This window comes from Heterodontus francisci, chromosome 1 (genome assembly GCF_036365525.1).
Source record: "Heterodontus francisci isolate sHetFra1 chromosome 1, sHetFra1.hap1, whole genome shotgun sequence".
Taxonomy (NCBI): domain Eukaryota; kingdom Metazoa; phylum Chordata; class Chondrichthyes; order Heterodontiformes; family Heterodontidae; genus Heterodontus; species Heterodontus francisci.
Window position 1 is genome coordinate 97,357,839 of NC_090371.1, and position 25,720 is coordinate 97,383,558.

Consider the following 25,720-nt stretch of genomic DNA (forward strand, 5'->3'; position numbering starts at 1 on the left):
GCCACTCCAGGAGCTGCTTCACAAACTGCTGACCACCTCCAGGCACTTACCCATTGTCTCTTGAGACAAGGAGGCCGAAGAAGATATAGCCAGGCGTTAAATTACAGAAAATGGACTGTATAATTCTACCTCATTACATTAGCCTTTTTGACTATTTTTTGTACAACATACTAGATTTGAGTTTTGTGTGTACGAGGGCATCTAAATCTCTGCTCTTCCATTTCTCCTGGTCTCTCACCATTAAGAAAATATTCTAATTCATGTTTCTCAGATCCAAAGTGGATGATCTCTCACTTTCCCACTCTGAATTCTAAAAGCCATAGCTTAGCCCATTCATTTAATCTGTCTACATCCTTCGTAACTTGCTGCTTCCATCCACGCAACTTAGTGTGCCTCCGAACCTAGTATAATTATTAAACTTGGATAGGTAATTCTCTATTCATCCAAGTTATTAATTTATATGCTGAAAAGCGGAGGCTCCAGTACTCCAAAACTATGGCTATAAATAAAAGATAGTTACCAATAAATCAAATAGCGAAATAATGAGAAATTACTCAGTGTTTAGAAAGTGGAACTCACTACGACAGAAAGTGTTTGAGGCAAGCAGTTCAGATGCTTTCAAAAGGAAACTATAGTACAGGGGAGAAAAGGAAATAGAAACATATGGCGAAAAACTAAGAATGAGTAGATGGAACAGGAGCAAAGTTGTGTGAAATATAAACACCAGCAGACGAATTGGACCAAACGGCCTATTTCAGTGCTATATATTGTAGTTAATTCTGCAGATCCCCGACGAACACCATTTGTCACATCCCACTAATCAGAGAATGTTCCTTTTATCTCTTGCTTGTCTCCTACTACCAACCAATGTTCTTCGGGCAGTGTCATAAGAAAATAAGAAATGGGCGCAGGAATAGGCCATACAACCACTCAAGCATGCTCTGTCATTCAATAAGATTATGGCTGATCCCTGACCTCAATTCCACTTTCCCACTTGATCCCCATAATTCTCTTAATTACCCAAGTGTCCAAAAACCTATCTTTCTCAGCCTTGAACATACTCAACGACCAAGCATCCACAGTCCTCTGGGTTAGAGAATTCCAAACCCTCAACTCAGATTGAAGAAATTTCTCATCTCAGTTCTAAATAGCCGACCACTTATTCTGAGATTATGCCTCCTAGTTTGAGACTCTCCAGCTAGGTAAAACAGCGTCTAACCTGTCAAGGCCTCTCAGAATCTTATGTATGAATGAAATCAGCTCTCATTCTTCTAAACTCCAGAGGGTTTGGGCCCATTCTACTCAACATAGACGACAAACCTCTCACCCCAGGAATCAATCTGGTGAACTTTCACTGCACCACCTCTAAGGCAAGTTTATCCTTCCTCAAATGAGGAAACCAAAACTCTGTGCACTACACCAGGTGTGGCATCACCGAAGCCCTGTACAACTGTAACAAGATTTCCTTACTCTTTTACTCCAATTCCCTTGCAATAAAGACCTGCATTCCATTTGCCATCCTAATTGCTTAATGTATTTGCATGTTGACTGTGTTTCTTGTACAAGAAAACAGAACTCTCTCTGAACACCAACATTTAAAAGTATCTCACCATTTAAAAAAAAAACTAATTTTCCATTCTTCCTACCAAAGTGACCATTTCCCCATCTGCCACCTTACTGCCCACTCACATAGCTTGTCTATATTCCTTTGCAGTCTCTTTGTATCCTCCTCACACCTGACTGTCCCACCTAGCTTTGTATCATCAGCAAACTTGGATACATTACTCTTGGTCCCTTCATCCAAGTCATTAATTTAGATTGAAAATAACTGAGGCCCCAGCAGTTTGTTGTGGCATCCCACTGGTTACAACCTGCCAACTTGAAAATGTTCCATTTATTCCTACTCTCTGCTTTCTGTTATTAGGCAATTCTCCATCCATGCTAAAACACCACCCATCTCCCCCCAACTCCATGAGCCTTTATCTATGTGGCACCTTGTCAAATGCCTTTTTGAAATCAAAAACGTACAAGATGCTACTACATCCACTGTTTCCCCTTTATCTACCCTGCCAGTTAAATGCTCAAAAGACTAACAAATGTAAACACTATTTCCCTTTCATAAAACCACGGTGATTCTGTCAGATCATATTATGATTTTGTAAGTGCACAGTTAAGACTTAGTTAATAATGGATTCCAGCATTTTCCCCCAACATCTGACGTCAGGTTAACTGGTCTGTAGTGCCCCATTTTCTCTCTCCCTCCTTTCTTCAATAGCGGTATTACATTTGCTAGCTTCCAATCTGCTGGCACTATCCTAGAATCGAGGGAATTCTGGAAGATCATAACTAATACATCCATCTGTCTTAGAACCTGAGGATGTCAGCCATCCAGTCTAGAGTATTTGGTGGCTTTTACTCCCATTAGATTCTCTAGTAATTTTTCTCTACTGATATTAAATAGCTTAAATTTTCACTTTCAATAGCCCCTTGGTTCCCGCTATTTTTGGTATGCTTTTTGTACCTGCTGCTGTGAAAACCGATATAAAATATTTCTTTAACTTCTCATTCATTTCCTTATGCCCCATGATGATTTCTCTTGTCTCAGCCTCGAAGGGACCCATGGTTACTTTCACTACTGTTTTCCTTTTTACAAAAGTGTAGAAGCTCTTAGAATCTGTTTTTATATTTCTGGCTAATTTACTCCCATTTATATTTCCCCCCCCACCAATCAATTTTTGGTCACCCTTTGCAGATTTCTAAATCTCTCCCAACCTTCAGGCTTACTACTAATCATTGCAAGATCATAAGCCTCTTCTTTTAGTCTACTACTATCCTCAACTTCTTTGGACAGCCATGAATAAATCACTTTATCTGTGGAATTCTTGTTTCTCAATAGAATGTATTTTTGTTGAGAATTTTAAATTATTTATTTAAATGTTTGCTTATTTACCTCCAAACCTTTTAATCTATTTTCCCAATCAACTTTAGCCAACTCACCCCTCATCCCTATTTAATTGGCTTTATTTACATTTAAGACTTTTGTTTCGGACTCAAGTAGACTGCACTCAAACATAATGTGAAATTCTATCATGTTCTGATCACTCTGCCCCATTGGATCATTTGCGGTGAGATTACAAACTAACCCTATCTCATTACACAAGATCTGAAATAGCCTTATCCCTGGTTGGTTCCACAATGTATTGATCCAGGAAACGGACTTGAATGCTTTCCATAAACTTGTCCTCCGGACAACCTTTGCCAATTTTATACGCCCAAACTAGAGGAAGAATATCGACCCCACAATTATTGCTCTACCTTTATTACAAGCTCCTATTATTTCTTAATACTCTGTCCAACAGTATAGCTGCTGTTGGGGGGATGGGGGCCTGTAAACTACTACCACCAATGTTTATCGCCCCTTGTCATTCCTTCTCTCCACCCATACGGATTCTACTTACTGATCTTCTGTGCCAAGATCCTTTCTCACCACTACCCTTGTGTCATCCATCCTTATCAGGGCTACACCCATTCTGCCCCTTTTCCATTCTCTTTTTGAAATCTCAAGTACCTTAAAATATTCAGTTCCCAAGCTCGATTACCTGGTAAAACCAAGTCTCTTTAGTGGCTATTAGATCAAACCTATTTATCGCTATTTGTGCCACTATTTCATCTATCTTGTTACTAATACTTTGTGCATTCAGATAAAGAGCCTTTAATTTTTTACCATTATTCCCTGCTTTGAGCTTATTCACTGATGCACCATTAAACTCTGTTCTTTCCTGTCAACACTCTGCTCATCTTTATCCAAATCGCTATACTGCTATATTGCCTTGACTTTTCTCTTATGCTTTCTAAATTTCCCTTCACCTGATCCCTCACCCTACTTTTTAGTTTCAAACACCATCTACAACCCAGTTATCTGATTCACCAGGACACCGATCCCAGCCCAGTTCTGGTGGAGCCCATCCCAACTGAACATGTGGGGAGGCGGTGATGTAATGGTCCCGTCACTGGACTAGTAACTCAGAGATATTGAGTATAATACCCAAGGTATTGCTCTGGGGGCATGGGTTCGAATCCCACTACGGCAGAAGGTGGAATATGAATTCAATCAATAAATCTGGAATTAAAAGCTAGTTGAATGATGACCATGAAACCATTGCTGATTGTTGGTTCACTAATGTCCTTTAGGGAAGGAAATCGGTCATCCTTACCTGGTTTGGCCTACATGTGACTCAAGACCCACAGCAATGAGGTTGACTTTGAAATGCCCTCTGAAGTGGCCGAGCAAGCCACTCAGTTGTATCTAGCACTATAGGTGTACCTACCCGATATGGACTGCAGCTGTTCAAGAAGGCAGCTCACCACCACCTTCTCAAGGGCAATTAGGGATGGGATAAATGCTCTCCTAGCGACACCCACATCCCATTAATGAATTAAAAAAACTCCCTCTTTCCTCAGTAATGGTGCCAGTGCCCCATCAATCTCTTCCTTCCACACCACTTTTAGAACCCTCTGATCTGCTGGACTCCATGCAAATTTGCAAGTGGCTCAGGTAATTATCCTTTAATTAATACTCTTAAAATCCTTAAATTTCTGCTTATTAATTTAGATCCTAACTCCTCAATCTCCCTCTGCAGAACTTCATTCCTCACCCTACCTACATCATTGGTTCCTACATGGGCGACGACAACTGGATCTACTCTCTCCCAGCCACGACGAGATATCCTTAACTGTGACACCAGGCAGCAACTCAACCTTCTGAACTCCCGGTCGCAGCTGCCGAGAACAGTATCTATTCCACTGACTACACCATCACCTACTACATTCCTTTTTGCTCCCCCCTTTCCCCCCACAACCCCCAACTAGACCACCAAACTTGGATGGCCCCTTAGGTGTCTTAGGATCAACTATCTCCAGCTACTCCAGCCACTGTTGTTTGTGATATACATAAATGATTTGGAGGAAAGTATAGGTGGTCTGATTAGCAAGTTTGCAGACAACACTAAGATTGGTGGAGTAGCAGATAGTGAAGGGGACTGTCAGAGAATACAGCAGAATCTAGATAGATTGGAGAGTTGGGCAGAGATATGGCAGATGGAGTTCAATCAGGGCAAATGCGAGGTGATGCATTTCAGAAGATCCAATTCAAGAGAGTGAACTATACAGTAAATGGAAAAGTCCTGGGGAAAATTGATGTACAGAGAGATTTGGGTGTTCAGGTCCATTGTTCCCTGAAGGTGGCAACGCAGGTCAATAGAATGGTCAAGAAGGCATACGGCATGCTTTCCTTCATCGGACGGGGTATTGAGTACAAGAGTTGGCAGGTCATGTTACAGTTGTATAAGACTTTGGTTCGGCCACATTTGGAATACTGCGTGCAGTTCTGGTCGCCACATTACCAAAAGGATGTGAATGCTTTGGAGAGGGTGCAGAGGAGGTTCACGAGGATGTTGCCTGGTATGGAGGGCGCTAGCTATGAAGAGAGGTTGAGTAGATTAGGATTATTTTCATTAGAAAGACGGAGGTTGAGGGGGGACCTGATTGAGGTGTACAAAATCATGAGAGGTATAGACAGGGTGGATAGCACGAAGCTTTTTCCCCCCAGAGTGGGGGATTCAATTACTAGGGGTCACGAGTTCAAAGTGAAAGGGGAAAAGTTTAGGGGGGATATGCGTGGAAAGTTCTTTACGCAGAGGGTGGTGGGTGCCTGGAACGCGTTGCCAGCGGAGGTGGTAGACGCGGGCACGATAGCGTCCTTTAAGATGTATCTAGACAGATACATGAATGGGCAGGAAGAAAAGAGATACAGACCCTTAGAAAATAGGCGTCATGTTTAGATAGAGGATCTGGATCGGCGCAGGCTTGGAGGGCCAAATGGCCTGTTCCTGTGCTGTAATTTTCTTTGTTCTTTGTACTTGATCAATGATCTTCGCTCTATTATTAGGTCAGAAGTGGGGCGGTTTGTTGATGACTACACAGTGTTCAGCTCCATTCGAATATTACTGTTGCTTCATTGTCACTGAGTGGAAATCCCTACTATACAGCATTACAGTGGCAAGTTCATCACATGGACTGCACTGGCACATCATCTTCACAAGGGCAACTAGAAAAGGGCAATAACTCACAGGTCTTGCCAGCCACACACGTCCCGAGAATTAATTGTTAAAAAGGAACCTCTGAAAGGGGAACAAATGCTAAATCCCAGATGGGCACCAGCATCAATAACTGCAGTTCTTAGAGTTTCATATGCTTTCTATTCACAAAACTTACACTCATTCAATAAGTTAAGAGCCAATTCTACCTCAAACAAAACTAAAATACTATGGATGCTGGAAATCTGAAATTAGAACAGAAAATGACCAGCAGGTCTGGCAGCACCTATGAAAAGAAAAACAGAGATAACGTTTCAGGTCAATGACCTTTCATAAGAACTGGGAAAAGTTACAAATGTAATAGGCTTTAAGCAAGTGAAGGGGAGCAGGGGAGAGAAATTTGCAATTGATTTTTGTTACAATAGTAATCTGGGGAATTTGTTACACAGTGCAAATTAAAGTCGAGTAGAAAGCATGAGTATGAGAAGGGACCATTTAGAAGTCAGCCACCAGTGCCTAGATCACATCTATTTGGAATGGACAGCATTCATATCAAAACAATGCCAACAGATAATCAATATTCAGCCTACAAATATGCATACCTTGCATAAATAGGACTCATCATCATGTAAATAGAACAGGAATAACGACTGAAATTACCTTCAATTGACATTTTAGGATCTTCAAGTTTCTTCAGCAGAACAGATTCGATTAAGGATCTCAGCTCCTTAAAAATGATTCCGGTCCTCACTGGAGCCTGAAAAAATTAGAAGTTTGTAAACATAAAAAATACTGTAAATTCCATTTAGTTACAAATATAGTTTCTACAAAGTTATGAATTTGGTCTCTGATTGTAATTGAGCAGGTTTTCAGAATCTCATATTTCACGACATTTTTGCCCTCACAGTGACGAGCTGATCTAGAATGAAACTGCACATGGGAAACCAAGGTCAAATGGAAGCGTCAGGTCAACAAATGTTAGAGGGTGGAGCATATTGAACCAAAGCTGGGGATGTGGGGAAAGAGAGGGGAGAGACGAACAGAGGAAGAGAAGGGGAGAGGTGAAGGACGGCAATGAGGCAGGAATAGGGTAGAGGAGGAAGAAAGGAGAATAGAGGCATGAGAAAGACCAGGAGAAATGGAGCAAAGAAACAAAAGGGAAGGAAGGCATTGATAATAATGTGGAGAACGGCACCAAAATATGGAAAGATGAACATTGTGGGTGGATAAATGTCAAATTCAATGTAGAGAAATGTAAGGCATGTGTTCCTTGTAACTTTTGAAACTAAATGGGGTAGAAAAACAGAGATATCTGGGAAAACAAACACATAAATCACTAAAAGTAGCAACTCAAGTCAGTACAGACTTGAAGAATAGGAACAAATCACTGGGATTCATATCTCGAGGAATAGAATGCAGAAGTAGAGTAGTAATGTTACATTTATACAAAGTCTTGATTGGACCTTACTTGGAGTACTGGTCTGGTTCCCATATGACTAAAAGAATTGAGAAGATGCAATTATCAGAAATAATTAAGAATGCTGGGTCTCTTTTTCTCTGGAAAAGATACGTAAATTCTACAATGGCCTCCATGGTTTGGAAGGTAGCAAAAGTAACCTTCCACTCAAAAGGAGGGAGAAACAAGGAACTATAGGACATCAGCAATGAAGAAAATGCTAGAATCTATTATTAAAGGACATGGTAGCAGGGCACTTAGAAAATCACAATATGATAAGGCAGAGTCAACACTTCTTCTTTGGCCTCCTTGTCTCGAGAGACAATGGGTAAGCGCCTAGAGGTAGTCAGTGGTTTGTGGAACAGCGCCTGGAGTGGCTATAAAAGCCAATTCTAGAGTGACAGACTCTTCCACAGGTGCTGCAGATAAAATTGGTTGTCGGGGTTGTTACACAGTTGGCTCTCTCCTTGCACTTGTCTTTTCTCCTGCCAACTGCTTAATCTCTTCGACTCGCCACTCTTTAGCCCCGTCTTTATGGTGGTCCACCAGCTCTGACGATCACTGGCAACTGACTCCCATGACTTGTGGTCAATGTCACAGGACTTCATGTCGCGTTTGCAAAGGTTTTTAAAGCAGAGACATGGACAGCCAGCGGATCTGATACCAGTGACGAGCTCCCTGTACAATGCATCCTTGGGGATCCTGCCATCTTCCATGAGGCTCACGTGGCCAAGCCATCTCAAGCACCTCTAGCTCAGTAGGGTGTATATGTTGGGGATGTTGGCCGCCTCGAGGACTTCTGCGTTGGAGATACGGTCCTGCCACCTGATGCCAAGGATTCTCCGGAGGCAGCGAAGATGGAATGAGTTGAGACGTCGCTCTTGGCTGACATACGTTGTCCAGGCCTCGCTGGCGTAGAGCAAAGTACCGAGGACACAGGCTTGAAACACTCGGACTTTTGTGTTCCGTGTCAGTGCACCATTTTCCCACACCCTCTTGGACAGTTTGCACATAGCAGCGGATGCCTTTCCCATGCACTTGTTGATTTCTGCATCAAGAGACAGGTTACAGGTGATAGTTGAGCATAGGTAGGTGAACTCTTGAACCACTTCCAGAGCGTGCTCACTGATATTGATGGATGGAGCATTTCCGATGTCCTGTCCCATGATGTTCGTTTTCTTGAGGCTGTTGGTTAGGCCAAATTCATTGCAGGCAGCCGCAATCCTGATGGCGAGTCTCTGCAGACACTCTTCTGTGTGGGATGTTAATGCAGCATTGTCCGCAAAGGGGAGTTCCCTGATGAGGACCTTCCATACTTTGGTCTTCGCTCTAAGACGAGCAAGGTTGAACAACCTGCCATCTGATCTTGTGTGGAGGAAAATTCCTTCTTCTGAAGACGAACGCATGTGAGAGCAGCAGCGAGAAGATGATCCCAAACAGTGTAGATGCGAGAACATAGCCCTGTTTCACGCCACTCAGGATAGGAAAGGGGTCTGACGAGGCACCGCTATGCTGAATTGTGCCTTTCATATTGTCATGGAATGAGGTAATGCTTAGTAGCTTTGGTGGACATCCGATCTTTTCTAGTAGTCTGAAGAGACCATTTCAATGAATCATTTTCAGAATGGCAGGGTGTACCTGGTGGAGTGTCTCAAGATCAGCGCTTCGGTCTGAGCTACTTATAATCAATATCAATGACTTAGATGAAGGAATGAGTGCAATATATCCGAGTTTTCTGACGATACAAGATAGATGGGAAAGTAAATGGAAAGTTGCTGATAAAGTGATTAGGCAAAGTGGCAGCAGATGGAGTATAATGTGGGGAAGTGTGAAATTATCCACGTTAGGAGGAAAAATGGGAAAACAGAGTATTTTTTTTTCAGAGACTGGGAAATGATATTTGGAGGGATTTGGGTGCCCTTTCACACACATCACAAAATGTTAACATGTAGGTACAGCAAGCAATTTGGAACACAAATGGGATGTTAGTCTTTAGGTCGGAGTATGAGAGTAAGGAAGTCTTACTGGAATTATATAGGGCTTTAGTGAAACCACACCTGGAGTATACGGTATACAGTTTTGGTCCCGTTACCCAGGAACAATAGATGGAGTGCAGCAAAGGCTCACTCGATTGATTCCTGAGATGAGAGGGCTTTCTTATGAGGAGAGATGGATTAAAATGGACCTATATTTCCTGGAGTTTGGAAGAACGAGAGAGGATCTCATTGAAACATATAAAGTTCTTAGAGGGTGTGACAGGGTGGATATTGACAGGCTGCTCCCCCTGACTAGAGAATCTGGAATGAAGGGTCACGATCTGAGGATAAGGGATTTGCTATTCAGGGCTGAGATGACGAGAAATTTCTTCTTTCAGAGGATTGTGAATCTTTGAAATGCTCCACCCTAGAGGGCTGTGGATGTGCAGTTGATACAGAAGTTCAGTCATGATCTTATTGAATGGTGGAGAAGGCTGTATGGCCTACTCCTGCTCCTATTTCTTCTGTTATGTTCTGATAGAGCCATTTAAAATTATGAATGGGCTCAATAGGGTGGATGCAGTGAAATGGTTTCCATTTTTTGGGCAAGTCTGGAACAAGGGGTTCAGTATAACATAACCAATAACATAACGTGCAAAGTTTCTAGCAACATTGGGTTTTCTCAACAGCATACCAACTGACGCTATAGATACCAGGGATTCCGCAAATTTGTCCTGTCTAGACAAACCGTGCAGAGGAATTTAGCTGCATGGTACCTGGACAATATACTTCGATCATCTGATCGCTGCCATGAGAACTATTCACAGGATATGCAAAAGTAGAAGCATGGCAGAGTAGGCAAAAATCAAGAATCTGTTTCACTGAGCAATTCAATATCCATGCCACCCACTGTCCCAAATTACCCCTGCTGAGCCAAGTCCAGGTACTGACCACTGCACAGCAGACATGACAATAGCAGTTACAGAGCTATGTTTTGAGCCACCATCATCCCAGTCTCCAACGTGACATTCAACAGCCAAACACTTCATTCCCTTCTTACTAAGTTGGTGCCTGGAATAAGCACTAGATTCAGTAATATGATACACTCAATCACAAAGGGGAAGTACCAAATGAGAGAACACTAACTGACAACACACAAAGCTGTGTTAAGGCAATAAATCATTGGAATTGCATTTCCATTTTGTACAGAGTTAATTTATACCAGGGTAAATGGCGAACATGGGGTTTAGTGCAGCAGTCCATCAGAAAGTAAATTACATAGAATATACATCATTTTGCCCAACCAGTCCATGCTGCCATTCATGATTCACTCAGGCCTCCTTCCATCCTTCCTCATCTAACTTTATCAACATAGCCCTCTAATCCCGTCTCTCTCAAATGCTTATCTAGCTTCCTCCTAAATGCATCTAATCTGTTCACCTCAAACTTCTCCCGTTCCACATTCTCACCACTCTTTGTGTAAAAAAGGCTCTTCTGAATTCCCTATTTGATTCCTTGGTGACTATTTTATATTGATGGCCTTAGTTTTCCTCCTCCCCACAAGTGGGAACACACACCATTTCTACTCTATCGAAGACCTTCATAGTTTCAAAGGCATCTACTATGTAATCCCTCAGCTTTCACTTTTCAAGAGAGAAGAAACACAGCCTATTCACCCTTTACTAATCAGTATAACCTCGTAGTTCTGTTGTCATCCTTGTAAATCTTTTTGCACCCTCTCCAGTGCCTCTATATCCTTCATATAACATGGCAACCATAGTTTTACACAGTACTCCAAGTGTGTTCTAAAAAAGCTTTGATACAAGTTCAGCAAGTCTATACTTTTCAATTCTATCCCTCGAGAAATAAACGAGTGCTTGATTTGCTTTTGCGTTGCCTTACCGACCAGCATCACAACTCTTTCTGATGTGCACTCGTATTCCCAGATCCCTTTGCTTCTCTACCTCACTTGACTCTTATTTTCTAAGTAATATATGACCTCCTTATTTTTCTTACCAAAATGTAACACCTTACACTTATCTATGTTGAAATTCGTTGGACAATTATATGCCCATTCTGCAAGTTTAATGTCTTGTAAATTGCTGCAGTCCTCCTCAGTGCTGACTATCCCTCCCAATTTGGTACAAAAGCAAAATACTGCAGATGCTGGAAACCTGAAATAAAAACAGAAAATTCTGGAAATACTCAGTAGGTCTGGCAGCATCTGCGCAGAAAGAAACAAGAGTTAACATTTCAGGTCAATGACCTATTGTTAAAACTCCCAATGTGACGTCAAACAACTGGTCCCAAGCACTGATCCTTGTGGGACCACACTTCCCACTTTCTGCCACTCTCAACAGCTACCCTTGACTGCTTTCTCTCTTTCAGCCAGCTAGCTATATATACTGCTACTTGCCCCCTGACTCTGCATGCACCTTATACGTTAGTCTATTATCTGGTACCTTATCGAAGGCCTTTTGCAAATCTAGATATAATACATTTACCGCATTATTCTAGTCTACTACCTCTGTTACCTTTTCAAAAAAATGCAACAAAGTTGGTCAGGTAAGACCTTTCCTTTTGAAATTCATGTTGACTATTCATTGCTAAATTTTTGGTTTCTAAATGGTTTTCCTCCAGCAGGGATCCCATTATTTTTACTGCTACCAATGATAAGCTGACTGGTCTATAGTTCCCTGGACATGTTCTATTGTACTTCTTAAATATAGGTATAATGTTTTTAACAAGTATTCAAAAATACTTCTGCTGGAGGTAGAGATTTTGAAGTGAAATTTTTTTTATTATTAAATGTTCCCGGGTTTTTTTCTCTGCTGAAGCTCCAATGAAGCCGCCAGCTCCCCATTCTTGGGTCTATCATCATTTTACCTGACCTCTTCCTTCCATCAGTTATTTGCTGACTTATCTTTAGGGTGCATAATTGGATAATATGCAGACGACCAACGTCACTTGGAAAGCTTTGCAGGGTTGGATAATAACTTGAAACTGCAAAACCTTGGCTTTAGCATGCTCATAGTATACTCTACTTGCATACATGTGGAAGCATGTATCTCATGGTAATTTTATGCAACTGTGGTTTGTGGATTTCAAACTGTTGTCATTAACCAGAGTTCAAAAGTGTATCCCCTCATCACAAGCAACCATCCACTTGGTATAGATATCCCATAAAATGGTAGCACAGTTGACTGCCAAAAGATAAATGTATCTTAACAACTTTCAGGGTACATTTTCTCCACCTACATCTTGTGGTGCTAATGGGCACATGCAACCTGCACATCAACTGAACGGAACTATTTCCTATTCATAACAGCCATTGTTAAAAGCAGTCTGTATGACCACATGGATTTTACCAATTAAGTCTTACATCAGCCACCTTCAGAAAGTCCAGGGCCCTCTTATTGCTGGTAACTTTTTATTGGTAAATTTATAAAATTATTAGCTATGGCAAAAAGGTTCACCGCAGACTGGCTGATCTAGCATTTGTCACCCAAAACAGCTTGAAATGAGCCAGCGTGTAGAAGTTCAAGACAAAATTGATTTTCTCCACTACAGATCAAAGCATGCCAGTGCTCAACTAAGTTTGCAGGTCTGACTACAAGAGATAGCAACATTCCATGACTGCCTCCCCGGTGACAAAGTAGATCTGCTTCAACATGCTCAAGTAACTTCGATACAGCCTATAAACTCACCTACCTGAGTAAGAATGGGTTTAGGTAGAAAATCTCCGATAGAGACATGCACACTTCTGCTCATTTCTGTAGAACTTGTCATTCTCTCCAGTTACCCGAGGGCAAGAAAAATTCCCAGAGAAATCCCCACCATACCATTACCATAAGGTGCTCAAGTATCCCATATAATATACAATTCATCTGCTGAACTAAGTGGTGTGAAGTAAACAGTGAATATAACTATAAAGTCATTATCTCTGGCTTGGGTCCAGGGAAGCACTTAGTGTATGGTATACAGGTCATAAGCCATCATATTTGTGTTTTAAAAAGGCAGCAAGGTAGAGAGGTGGGAGAGATAGGGAATTCCAGAGCTTAGGGTCCATACTGAAGGCACGGCTACCAATGGTGCAGCAAAGAAAATGAGGGATGTGCAAGAGGACAGAATTGGAGGAGCACCAAGATCTCAGAGGGTTGCAGAGCTGGAGGAGATTTCAGAGATAGAGGGCAGCACAGTGGCGCAGTGGTTAGCACCGCAGCCTCACAGCTCCAGCGACCCGGGTTCAATTCTGGGTACTGCCTGTGTGGAGTTTGCAAGTTCTCCATGTCTGCGTGGGTTTCCTCCCACAGCCAAAAAGACTTGCAGGTTGATAGGTAAATTGGCTATTATAAATTGCCCCTAGTATAGGTAGGTGGTAGGGGAATATAGGGACAGGTGAGGATGTGGTAGGAATATGGGATTAGTGTTGGATTAGTATAAATGGGTGGTTAATGGTCGGCACAGACTGGGTGGGTCGATGGGCCTGTTTCAGTGCTGTATCTCTAAATCAAATCTAAATCAAATCCAAGAGTGAGGCTATGGAAGTATTTGTAAACAAGAATGAGTTTTTAATAATCAAGCCAATGCCGACCAGGAGCCAATATAGGCCAGCGAGCACAGGGGTGATGGATGAATGGGATGTGGTGCAGGTTAGGATACGAGCAGCAGTTCGATCGAGCTCAAGTTTACGTAGTGTGCTTATTAGAAACAGTGTACAAAAGGTTGACTTTCAATTAAGTTAAGCACAGCACATTAAGTATTCTTACCTGGAAATGTATCCAGCCATCAACTGAAAGTAATCTTTCACGGTGCAACACTTCTATATCACCACCAAACAGCAAGATTGGAAAAGGTGAAGTTAGTGTTGTCTCTCGTACATATATCTTGCCATATTTCACCTTATTTGAACCAAAAAATGGATTAGTCCCATTATTAAACAACTCTGTCAACAAAAAACTAATGCTTGTAAAATTTAAAATTCAGGCCTTCAGTATTTAAATGGTGACTTAAAAGAGACAGAGCACCTTTTACCTTGTAAAATCATTATTTTTTCTATGTTTAAAATATCCCATTTAAACAGAGTTTTACGTTGTTCCATTGTCTTCACGTTGTACATAATACATATGGAAGCATAAAATTACAAAGGAATATTGATAGATTGTGAATGGATTTCGAGATAGGCAAACATGAGGTCATCCAATTTGAACCCAAAAAAAGGATAGAACAGGGTACTTTCTAAATAGTGAAAAGCTAGAAAAAAATGGAGATCCAAAGAGACTTGGAGGTCCAGGTACACAGGTCATCAAAATGTCATGAACAGGTACATAAAGTAAACAAAAAAGCTAATGGAATGTTGGTCTTTATATCTAGAGGACAAGAAGTCATGATTCAGCTACACAAAGTCCTAGTTAGATCACACCTGGAGTACTGTGAGCAGTTCCAGGCACCACATCTCAGTAAGGGAATGTTGGCCTTGGAGAGAGTGCAGCAGATGTTGACCAGAATAATAGCTGGCCTCCAAGAGTTAAATTATGGAGGACAAATTATTCATACAAGAGTTTTATTTCATGGTTAAGAAGGTTAAGGTCTGATTTGAACAAAGGTTACAAGACATGAAAGGGAACAGATAGGGTAGATATAAACTATTTCTGCTGTTTCGGGAGTAGAGGATGAGGGGCATAGTTTAAAAATTAGAGCCAGGGCATTCAGCAGTGAAATTAGGAAACATTTCTAAACACAAAGGGAGGTAAAGTTTGGAAAACTCTTGCACAAATGGCAATTGATGCTGGATCAATTGTTAATGTGGGGACAGAAACCCCATATCCCAAATGGAGATATTAATTTCATCATGTGGAACTTTGCCCGAAACTTTTACTGGACATTGTAACTAAACTTTTTAAACAAAACAACGAGCAGCCAAGATGGCCACACACAATTTGGATATGAAAAACCCAAATATTCAGGCTGGAGACAGTAATTACTCAGCCTAGCCAGAACAATGGGGGTGCTCTCTGATTCACTTATCTGGGATAACCTCATCAAAGGGGGTTGTCATAAGCCATCGGCACCCATTAACTTTGAAAAAGCCAAACCATGCCCATCCCACTGCCAAGTATATCTGAAGAGCTGGGGGAAGAGCCTTCAAATTCAAAGATCATTCAGAAGATGCTGATTCAAACACAAAGAGGTGGTCACATTACATAACTGCTTGGGTCACTCTGGAGATCTATGAGTGGTGATTTAGAAGTCATACAGACAGTAATTGAGATCCAGCCAGAGAACATCCCTTCTCTCTCTCTCCCTCATGCCAGTAGAGATTCTGAGAAGCCTCAAGCTGCAGCTGGTGAAGACAACTCTACAGATCCTTACAGTCAGCAACCAGAGGACAAGAATAAAGCCCATCTTCTGCCTTCCAGAACTTGAGAAGAAAGCCCGAACCGTGTGTGGCCCAGCGGAGACTACAATTTCAACTAAAGACAGAGACTGAGATTCAGTATTTAAATTCCATTTATTAAGGACTCTACTCCAACCTCCCAACTCTCTGTTTTTCCCTCTGTAATTTATGTGTGTTTGTGTGCCTCTCTTGTGAATGTGAGCATGAATCATAGAAGGTTTAAAGCACAGAAAGAAGCCACCTGGCCCACCATGTCTGTGCCAGCCAAAAACTGATCCACCTATTCTAATCCCACCTTCCAGCATTTGGTCCATAGCCCTGCAGCTTACGGCACTTGAGGTGCATATCCAGACTCCTTTTGAATGAATTGAGGATCTCTGCCTCAACTACCCTTTCAGACGGTGAGTTCCAGACCACCACCACCCGCTGGGTGAAAAACCTTTCCCTCATCTCCCCTCTAATTTTTCTACTAATCAATCATTCACTTCTCTGCTAACGTGAATAGACCCATAACCTCCACTCTATCCAGGCCCCTCAAAATTATGTACATTTCAATCAGATCTCCCCTCAGCATTCTCTGTTCCAAGGAGAACAACCCCAGCCTATCCAATCTTTCCTCATAGCTGCATTTTTCCAGTCCTGGCAACATCCTTGAAATCTCTGCTGCACCCTCTCTAGTGCAATTACATCCTTTCTGTAATGAGGTAACTAGAACTGCACACAGTACATAAGTTGTGGCCTAACCAATGTGTTATGCAGTTTCAGCATAATGTCCCTGCTCTTATATTCTATACCTCGGCTAATAAAGGAAAGGATTCCATATGCGTTCTTAACCATCTTATCGACCTGTCGTGCTACCTTCAGGGATCTGTGGACACTCACTCCAAGGTCCCTCACGTCCTCTGCACTTCTCAGCATTTTCCCATTTATCGTGTATTCCTTTGCCTTGTCTGACCTCCCCACATGCATCACCTCACACTTCTCCAAATTGAATTCGATTTGCCACTTTTCTGCCCAGACCATCAATATCTTCCTGTAGCCTACAACTATCCTCCTCGCGATCTACCACACGGCCAATCTTTGTGTCGCCCGCAAATCTCCTGATCATGCCTCCTACATTTACATCCAAATGGTTAATATATACCACAAAAAGCAGGGGACCCAGTACTGAGCCCTGCGGAACTGGAAACAGTCCTCCAGTCGCTAAAACACCCAACAATTACCCTTTGTTTCCTGCCACTGAGCCAATTTTGTATCCACCTTGCTGCATTTCCCTGGATCCCATGGGATCTTATTTTTTTAAACCAGTCTGCCATTTGGGACCTTGTCAAAAGCCTTGCTAAAATCCATGTAGACCACATCAACTACACTACCCTCATCTATCTTCCTTGTTACTTCTTCAAAATATTCAATCAAGTTGGTCAAACAAGATCTTCCCTTAACAAATCCACGCTGACTATCCTTGATTAACCTGTGCCTTTCTAAGTGACAGTTTATCCTGCGTCTCAGAATAGATTCCAATAATTTGCCCACTACTGAGGTTAGACTGACTGGCCTGTAATTATTCAGTCGATCCTTCGATCCCTTTTTGAACAGAGGTACGTTAGCAATTCTCCAGTTCTCCATCACCACACCTGTATCCAGTGAGGACTGGAAAATGATGGCCAGACCCTCCATTTCCTCTCTTGCTTGTTTTAACAACCTAGGATACATTTCATCTGGCCCTGGTGATAGATCAACTTTCAAGGATGCTAATTCCATTAACACTTCCTCTCTCTCTATGTTTATCACATCCAATACTTCACACTCCTCCTCAACTACAATACCTGCATCGTCCCCCTCTTTTGTGAGGACAGATGCAAAAGTATTCATTAAGAACCATACCAATATCTTTCATTCATACACATAGGTTGCCTTTTTGGTCTTTTATGGGCCCTACTCTCTCCTTAGTTATCCTCTTATTCTTAATTGTTGATAAAACATCTTTGGGTTCACCTTGATTTTGCTTGCCAATATTCTTTCATGCTCTCTCTTTGCTTTCCTAATTTCCTTTTTGATTTCACCCCTCCACTTTCTATACTCCTCTCGGCTTTCTATAGTATTGAGTTCTCCGTGTCGAACATAAGCTTTCCGTTTCTGCTTTATCTTGCCCTCTAGGCTCCTTGACATCCATGGGGCTCTAGATTTGACCACCTTACCCTTTTTCTTTGTGGGAACATGTTTACCCTGAACCCCTCGAATCTCCCCTTTGAATACCTCCCACTGTTCTGACACTGATTTACCTTGAAGTAGCTGTTTGCAGTCCACTTTTGCTAAATCACTCCTCAGTTTAATAACATTGGCCTTGCTATAATTGAGAACTCCAAATCCTGTTCTATCTCTGCCCTTTTCCATAAATTATGTTAAAACTGACTGAATTATGATCACTACCACCAAAATGCTCTCCTACTGCCACGCCTTCCACCTGCCCGTCTTCATTTCCTAAAACTAAGTTTAAAACTGCACCCTCTCTTGTCGGATTTGCTACATACTGGGAAAAAAAAGTTGTCCTAAATGCACTTCAAGAATTCGGTTCCCTCAATTCCTTTCACACTAAAACTATCCCAGTTAATATTGAGGTAATTAAAATCCCCTATTTACTTACTGTCATATTGTTCTTGCACTTCTCAGAGATTTGCCTACATATCTGCTCTTCTGTCTCCCTCTGACTATTTATAGTCTCTGTCTATAGTATACTTCCAGCAGTGATTGCCCCTTTTTTGTTCTTCAGCTCAATCCATATGGTCTCATTTGATGAACCTTCCAACATATCATGCCTCCACACAGCTTAAGAGTTTCCTTGACCAAAACTGCCACTCCCCCTCCTTTCTTAACCCCTTCCCTATCGTGTCTGAAAACACTAACTAGGAACGTTGAGCTTCCATTCCGGTCACTCCTTAAGCCATGTTTCTGTAACGGCTACGATATCATACTGCCATGTATCTATCTGTGCCCTCAGCTCGTCGACTTTACTTGCTATACTCTTTGCATTGAAATAGATGCCCTTGAGCACTGCCAAACACTTTTTAAAATTTGTTTTTTTATTTTCTAACCCTCGTTTCTTCTGGTTCCGATATGGACCACGACTGCTGGCTGTTCACCCTCCCCCTTCAGGATGCTCTACAGCCGCTCAGTGACATCCTTGACCTTGGCACCAGGGAGGTAACACACCATCCTGGATTCACGCCAGTGGTCATAAAAACGCCTGTGTTTCCCTGACTACTGAATCACCCATCACGATGGCTCTTCCAGTCTTCCTTGTACCCCCCTGTGCAGCTGAGCCACCCGTGGTGCCATGGACTTGGCTCTGGCTACACTCCTCGGGTGAAGCATCACTTTCCTCAGTATTCAGAACTGAATACCTGTTGGAGTGAGATGCACTCCGGGGTCTCCTGCACTACCTGCCAGATTCTTTTTGACTGTCTGGTGGTCATCCATTCCCTTTCTCCCTGCATACTCTTACACTGTGGGGTGCCACATCTATAAATGTGCTATCCGTGTAGCTCTCATCCTCATGCATGCACTGCAATGCCGTCAGCTGCCGCTCAAGTTCCAAAACCCAGAGCTCAAGCTGCTTCAGTTGATGACACTTCTTGCACAAATGGTTCTCCAGGATACGTGAAGCATCCTGGAGTTCCCACACAGCACAGGAGGTGCACTCTCAAGGTTGAAGCAACTCTGCCATTCCTTTATTTATTAGTTGACCCTTTGCTCCTGCTAAAAAATATCCTTACCAATACTACAACAGCTTAGAATTAATAAAACCGTACAAGTACTGATAAATCCTACTAAAGATCAATAGTTTACTAGTTAAAATAAACCTTACTCAAAAAAGATACCAGCTACTCACTTGCTCCTTATTAAGCTATTTACACACGCACCCCAACAGTAATGTACAAACTCAGCTATTTAGAGTTATTCCCCAGCAGCAGTTACTCACCAACTGATCACCTTGCAGCTTTCCTGTGATGTCACTGTTCACTTTGTTTTCAAACTCTGGCATGCCTGGATTCCTCTTCGCTGCTCTCCCAGAAGGTAAGTGCTCTAGGCCACGACCCTCAGGCTGTATTTATCCACTCCCCGTTCCGTGTTCTTCTCGCAGGTCGCTATTCTTCGCTGCTCTCCTGCAAGGTAAGTGCTCTAGGCTGCGATCCTCTGGCTCGATTTATCGGCTCCTTGCTCAGTGTTCTTCCCGCAGGTCCGTTCCTCTCCTGGAAGGTAAGTGCTGAAGGCTGCTATCCTCAGGCTGTATTTATCTGCTCCACAGTTTGTGTTCTTCCCGCAGGTCCAATCCTCTCCCGGAAGGTATGACTGCGTCGCATATTTTAGAAGTTTTTCACTCTACTGGTTAAAATTAATAAACTTACATCTTACTTGTTTAAACTCAAGATAACCTTTTTATTGGTTCATTTGCAAATATATTTGAGAAACAAGAGCAAGTGCTCACTGAGGTGGTAAGTTAAATCACTGTGATAAAAGGATAAACCCTGTTGTGGTCAAACCAGAGAAGGGGCGAAAGAGGGAGCCCGAGATCCTTCCTCACCTGGTCATAATTTTAAATCGGAGACGGATAGATTTTGTTATCCATAGAAATTAACATATGGAAGGTGGTATATGGAATTAGCTCGCAGATCAGCCAAGTGCTGGAAAATGGGATTAGAATAGTTAGGTACTTGATGGCCAGCACAGACACGGTTGTCCATAGGGCCTGTTTCTGTGCTGCATAACTCTATGATCTCAGTGAATGACGGAAAAGGCTCGAAGAGCTAAATGAGCTACTCCTGTTCTTATATCAAACAGGAAACTCTAATATTGTAAGCAAAACATGCCAAAGAGTACATATTTAAAAAGTGAGAAACAATGACTGCAACTAATCTGTAGATGATCAAATTAAGAGCTCCTACTGTGCAGTTCACTTCAATTATAAAGCAATCTATGTAACTGCTTTAGACATGGAACAAACTAATTGTTCTGCTCCATTATAACTAACAAACATCATGATTAGCAGTTTTAAAAGATTCATGGTGCGTCAACATTGATAGAAAAAGTAATTTTTATCAGGACTTACGAACAGTATTTCATCACTGTACGATAGCAAAAAGTTAAAGGGAGTGAGTTTCCAGAGGTTTGCTTGCTCATCTGCCATATTTCAGAAGAATGGCAGAAGTCGCGGAAAAAAGGCCTAAATGCTCGTTGTACTTTGCTCCTGGGATTCTCACTGTTTTTCTGCCAAATTTGACTCAAACATTTAATGTACTGATACATTACAAGGCAAGTGATGCATTTTGGAAGATCCAATTCAAGAGTGAACTATACAATAAATGGAAAAGTCCTGAGGAAAATTGATGTACAGAGAGATTTGGGTGTTCAGGTCCATTGTTCCCTGAAGGTGGCAACGCAGGTCAATAGAGTGGTCAAGAAGGCATACGACATGCTTTCCTTCATCGGACGGGGTATTGAGTACAAGAGTTGGCAGGTCATGTTACAGTTGTATAAGACTTTGGTTCGGCCACATTTGGAATACTGCGTGCAGTTCTGGTCGCCACATTACCAAAAGGATGGAGATGCTTTGGAGAGGGTGCAGAGGAGGTTCACCAGGATGTTGCCTGGTATGGAGGGCGCTAGCTATGAAGAGAGGTTGAGTAGATTAGGATTATTTTCATTAGAAAGACGGAGGTTGAGGGGGGACCTGATTGAGGTGTACAAAATCATGAGAGGTATAGACAGGGTGAATAGCAAGAAGCTTTTTCCCCCAATTACTAGGGGTCATGAGTTCAAAGTGAGAGGGGAAAAGTTTAGGGGGGATATGCGTGGAAAGTTCTTTACGCAGAGGGTGGTGGGTGCCTGGAACGCGTTGCCAGCGGAGGTGGTAGACGCGGGCACGATAGCATCTTTTAAGATGTATCTAGACAGATACATGAATGGGCAGGAAGCAAAGAGATACAAACCCTTAGAAAATAGGCGACAGGTTTAGATAGAGGATCTGGATCGGCGCAGGCTTGGAGGGCCGAAGGGCCTGTTCCTGTGCTGTAATTTTCTTTGTTCTTTAATATAGTGCTTCTCATATAAAAATAGTAAGTATGCTTTACTGGAAGAGTAGTGTACATTGAGCAGGAAAGAATGAATTACGGAGAGACATCAAAGCTATAACCAATGAGGTAGTTTTTTGGGGCACACTGACCATTTAGTACTGTTTCAAACATGAAGCTGCTTCACATCACTATTAAGTGACAGACAGAGCCTAATCCAATTTTTTTTTTATTCTTTCAAGGGATGTGGGAATTGCTGACAAGACCAGTATTATTTGTTCATCCCTCATTACCCTTGAGTTATGGTGAGCTGCCTTCTAGGCTTCTGCAGTCCATGTTGTGGCTACTCCCAAAGTGCTGTTAGGAAGGGACTTCCAGGCTTTTGATCCAGCGACAGTGTAAGAACGACAATATAGTTGCAAGTCAGGATGGTGTGTGGCTTGGAGGGGACCTTGCAGACAGCAGTGTTTCCATGCATCTGCTACCCTTGTCCTTCTAGGTGGTAAAAGCCACAGGTATGGAAGGTGCTGTCGAAGGAGCCTTGGTGAGTTGCTGCAGTACACCTTGTATATGGTACATGACTGTACGTCAGTGGTGGAGGGAGTGAATGTTTAAGGTGGTGGATGGGGTGCCAATCAAGCGGACTGCTTTGTCCTGGATTGTGTCGAGCTTCTTCAGTGTTTTTGGAGCTGCACTCATTCAGGCAAGTGAACAGTATTCCATAACACTCCTGGCTTGTGCCTTGTAGATGGTGGACAGGCTTTTGGAAGTGAGGAGGTGAGTTACATGCCTCAGAATTCCCAGTCTCTGATCTGCTCTTGTAGCAAAAGCATTTACATGGCTGCTCCAGTTCAGTTTCTGGTCAATAGTTACCTCCAGGATGTTGATGGTGGGTGATTCAGTGATGGTAATGCCATTGAATGTCATGAGAAGATCGTTCGGTTCTCTCTTGTTGGAGATGGTCATTGCCTGGCACGAATGTTACTTGCCACTTAACAGCCCAGGTTGTTGTCCAGATCTCGCTGCATATGTACATTGACTGCATCAGTATCTGAGGAGTTGGGAATGGCACTGAACATTGTGCAATCAACAAACATCCCCACTCCTGCCCTTATGATGACGGGAAGGTCACTGATGATGCAACTGAAGGAGGTTGGGCCCAGGACACTACCCTGAGAAACTCTTGCAGCAATGTCCTGGGTCTGAGATGCGAGATATGACTCCAACCAGCACAGAGTTTTCCCCGATTCCCATTAACTTCAATTTTGCCAGGGCTCCTAGATATCACACTCTGTCAAATGCAACTTTGATGTCAAGGGCAGTCGCTCTCACCTCACCTCGAGCACAGCTCACTTGTCCATGTTTGGACCAAGGTTGTAATAGGTCAGGAGCCGAATGGCCCTGGCGGAACCCAAACTGAGAGTCAGTGAGTTGTTACTTGTGTATCAATTGTTTAATTATATGCAGGAGGAGGGTGCTAATTGGGTCTTACTTCAGCATTTATAGCAGACACTTACTGAGACTGTTGGAGGTTCTTGAGTGAGGAGCTACATGTTTGTAATCCTTTTACTCTGTGCAATAATTGTGAAACTGAGTAAAGATAGGTTCCAGCATCATCCTTCCACAACAAGCTTCCTGGAATTTAAGAGTGAGCAGGTTATTGCTGTTTAAGTGCTGCTTGATAGCACTGTCAATAACACCTTCCATCACTTAGCTGATGATTGAGAGTAGACTGATGAGGTGATAATTGGCTGGATTGGATTTGTTCTGCTTTTTGGGGACAGGACATACCTGAGCAATTTTCCATATTGTTGGGTAGATTCCAGTGTTATAGCTGTACTGAAACAGTTTGGCTAGGAGCACAGTTAGCTCTGAAGCACAAGTCTTCAGTACTATTGCTGGGATGTTGTCAAGGCCCATAGCTTTTGCAGTATCCAGTGCCTTCAGCCATTTCTTGATATCACATGTAGTGAATCAAATTGGCTGCAGATTGGCATCTGTGATGCTGTAACCTCAAGAGGAAGCAGAGATGGGTCATCCACTCGGCACATCTGGCTGAAGATGGTTGCACATGATTCAGCCTTGTCTTTTGCACTGATGTGCTGGGCTCCCCCATCATTGAGAATGGGGATATTAGTGGAGCCTCCTGTTAGTTGTTTAATTGTTCACTACCATTCATGACTGGGTGGGGCATGACTGCTGAGCTTTCATCTGATTCTGAAAAGCCGTGCAGTTGAGATCCCAAGAGGCAAAGTCTCACGCCAGTTTGATATGCACTGTATGCAGTATAACTTCAGTGTGCAATCAAATCTGATTTACATCCCACTGGGTCTCATCACTAAGAGAGATTATCTGGTCATTATCATGAAGCTGTGATACTTTGCTGTGTGCAATCTGGCTGCTGCATTTCCTACAACAGTGACTACACTTCAAAAGTAATTAATTGGCTGTAAAGTACTTCAGTACATTAAGGCAAACCAAACAGGAATCAATGTCATCAGGCTTCTGGCTACCTGGAACACAACCTCATTTATGTGGAATGCATTGGAAGGCAAAAAGAGAGTACCTGAACAAATAAAAACAAGAAATGCTGGAAATACTCAGCAGGTCTGGCAGCATCAGTGGAGAGAAAAGCAGCGTTAACGTTTCAGGTCAGTGACTCTTCATCAGAACTGGCAACGGTTAGAAATCTAATAGGTTTTAAGCAAATAAAGTGGGGGTGGGGCAAGAGATAATAAAAGGCAAGGCGTTGATGGGATAGGGTTACAAAGAATAACTGACCTGTCGGTCATGGAGCAAAGGCAAACAGTATGTTAATGGTGTGTTGAAAGACAAAGCATTAGTGCAGAGAGGGTGTTAATTGACAGAAAAATGAACAGCCCTGGCCCAAAGCACAAACATGAAAAAAGTGGGCAGGTAAGGAAAATGAATAATCAAACAAAATTTAAAAAAAAGAAAAAATCTGAAAATAAAAAGGGGACACCTGTCATGCTCTGAAATTACTGAACTCAATGTTCAGTCCAGCAGGCTGTCGCATGCCTAATCAGTAAATGACAAAGTACCTGAGCAAGGTAGCTTTGGGACAGAAATCCATTGAGAAGTACTAATCCACTGATTGAAAGATCAGATGAATGATGAAGCCAAGGGAAAGGGAACAAATAGTAACCAAGGCGGTAAAAAAGGCAAATGGTATGTTGGCCTTCATAGCGAGAGGATTCAAGTACAGGTGCAAGGATGTCTTGTCTTGCTGCAATTATACAGGGCCTTGGTGAGGCCACATCTGGAATAGTGTGCGCAGTTTTGCTCTCCTTATCTGAGGAAGGATGTTCTTGCTATAGAGGGAGTGCAGCGAAGGTTTACCAGACTGATTCGTAGGATGGCGGGGCTGACGTATGAGGAGAGATTGAGTCAGTTAGGATTATATTCGCTGGAGTTCAGAAGAGTGAAGGGGGATCTCAAAGAAACCTATAAAAGTCTAACAGTACTTGACAAGGTAGATGCAGGAAGGATGTTCCAGATGGTGAGTGAGTCCAGAACCGGAGGTCATCGTCTAAGGATACAGGGTAAACCTTTCAGGACTGAGATAAGGAGAATTCTCTTCACCCAGAGAGTGGTGAGCCTGTGGAATTCGCTACCACAGAAAGCAGTTGAGGCCAAAACATTGTATGTTTTCAAGGAGTTAGATATAGCTCTTGGGGGCGTAAGGGATCAAAGGATATGGGGCGAAA

The 25,720-nt window shown here is 42.5% G+C and overlaps 1 protein-coding gene across 7 annotated transcripts in view; it reads right to left on the reverse strand.

Moving 5' to 3' along the window:
* The window catches only part of dhx29 (DEAH (Asp-Glu-Ala-His) box polypeptide 29), a 145,360-nt gene that overhangs the window by 2,236 nt on the left and 117,404 nt on the right, over window positions 1-25,720 (reverse strand). For 3 of the 7 annotated variants that reach the window (XM_068032986.1, XM_068033017.1, XM_068033026.1), the window contains 2 exons: window positions 14,297-14,428; window positions 6,756-6,852 (listed from right to left, as the gene is read on the reverse strand). In XM_068032986.1, the coding sequence (XP_067889087.1) occupies window positions 6,756-6,852; window positions 14,297-14,428 (229 nt within the window). Of the gene's footprint in view, window positions 1-6,755; window positions 6,853-14,296; window positions 14,429-15,982; window positions 16,001-19,903; window positions 20,308-25,720 lie in introns of those variants that run through there. The other 4 variants (XR_010975181.1, XR_010975179.1, XR_010975180.1 and 1 more) reach the window with 3 other exon arrangements.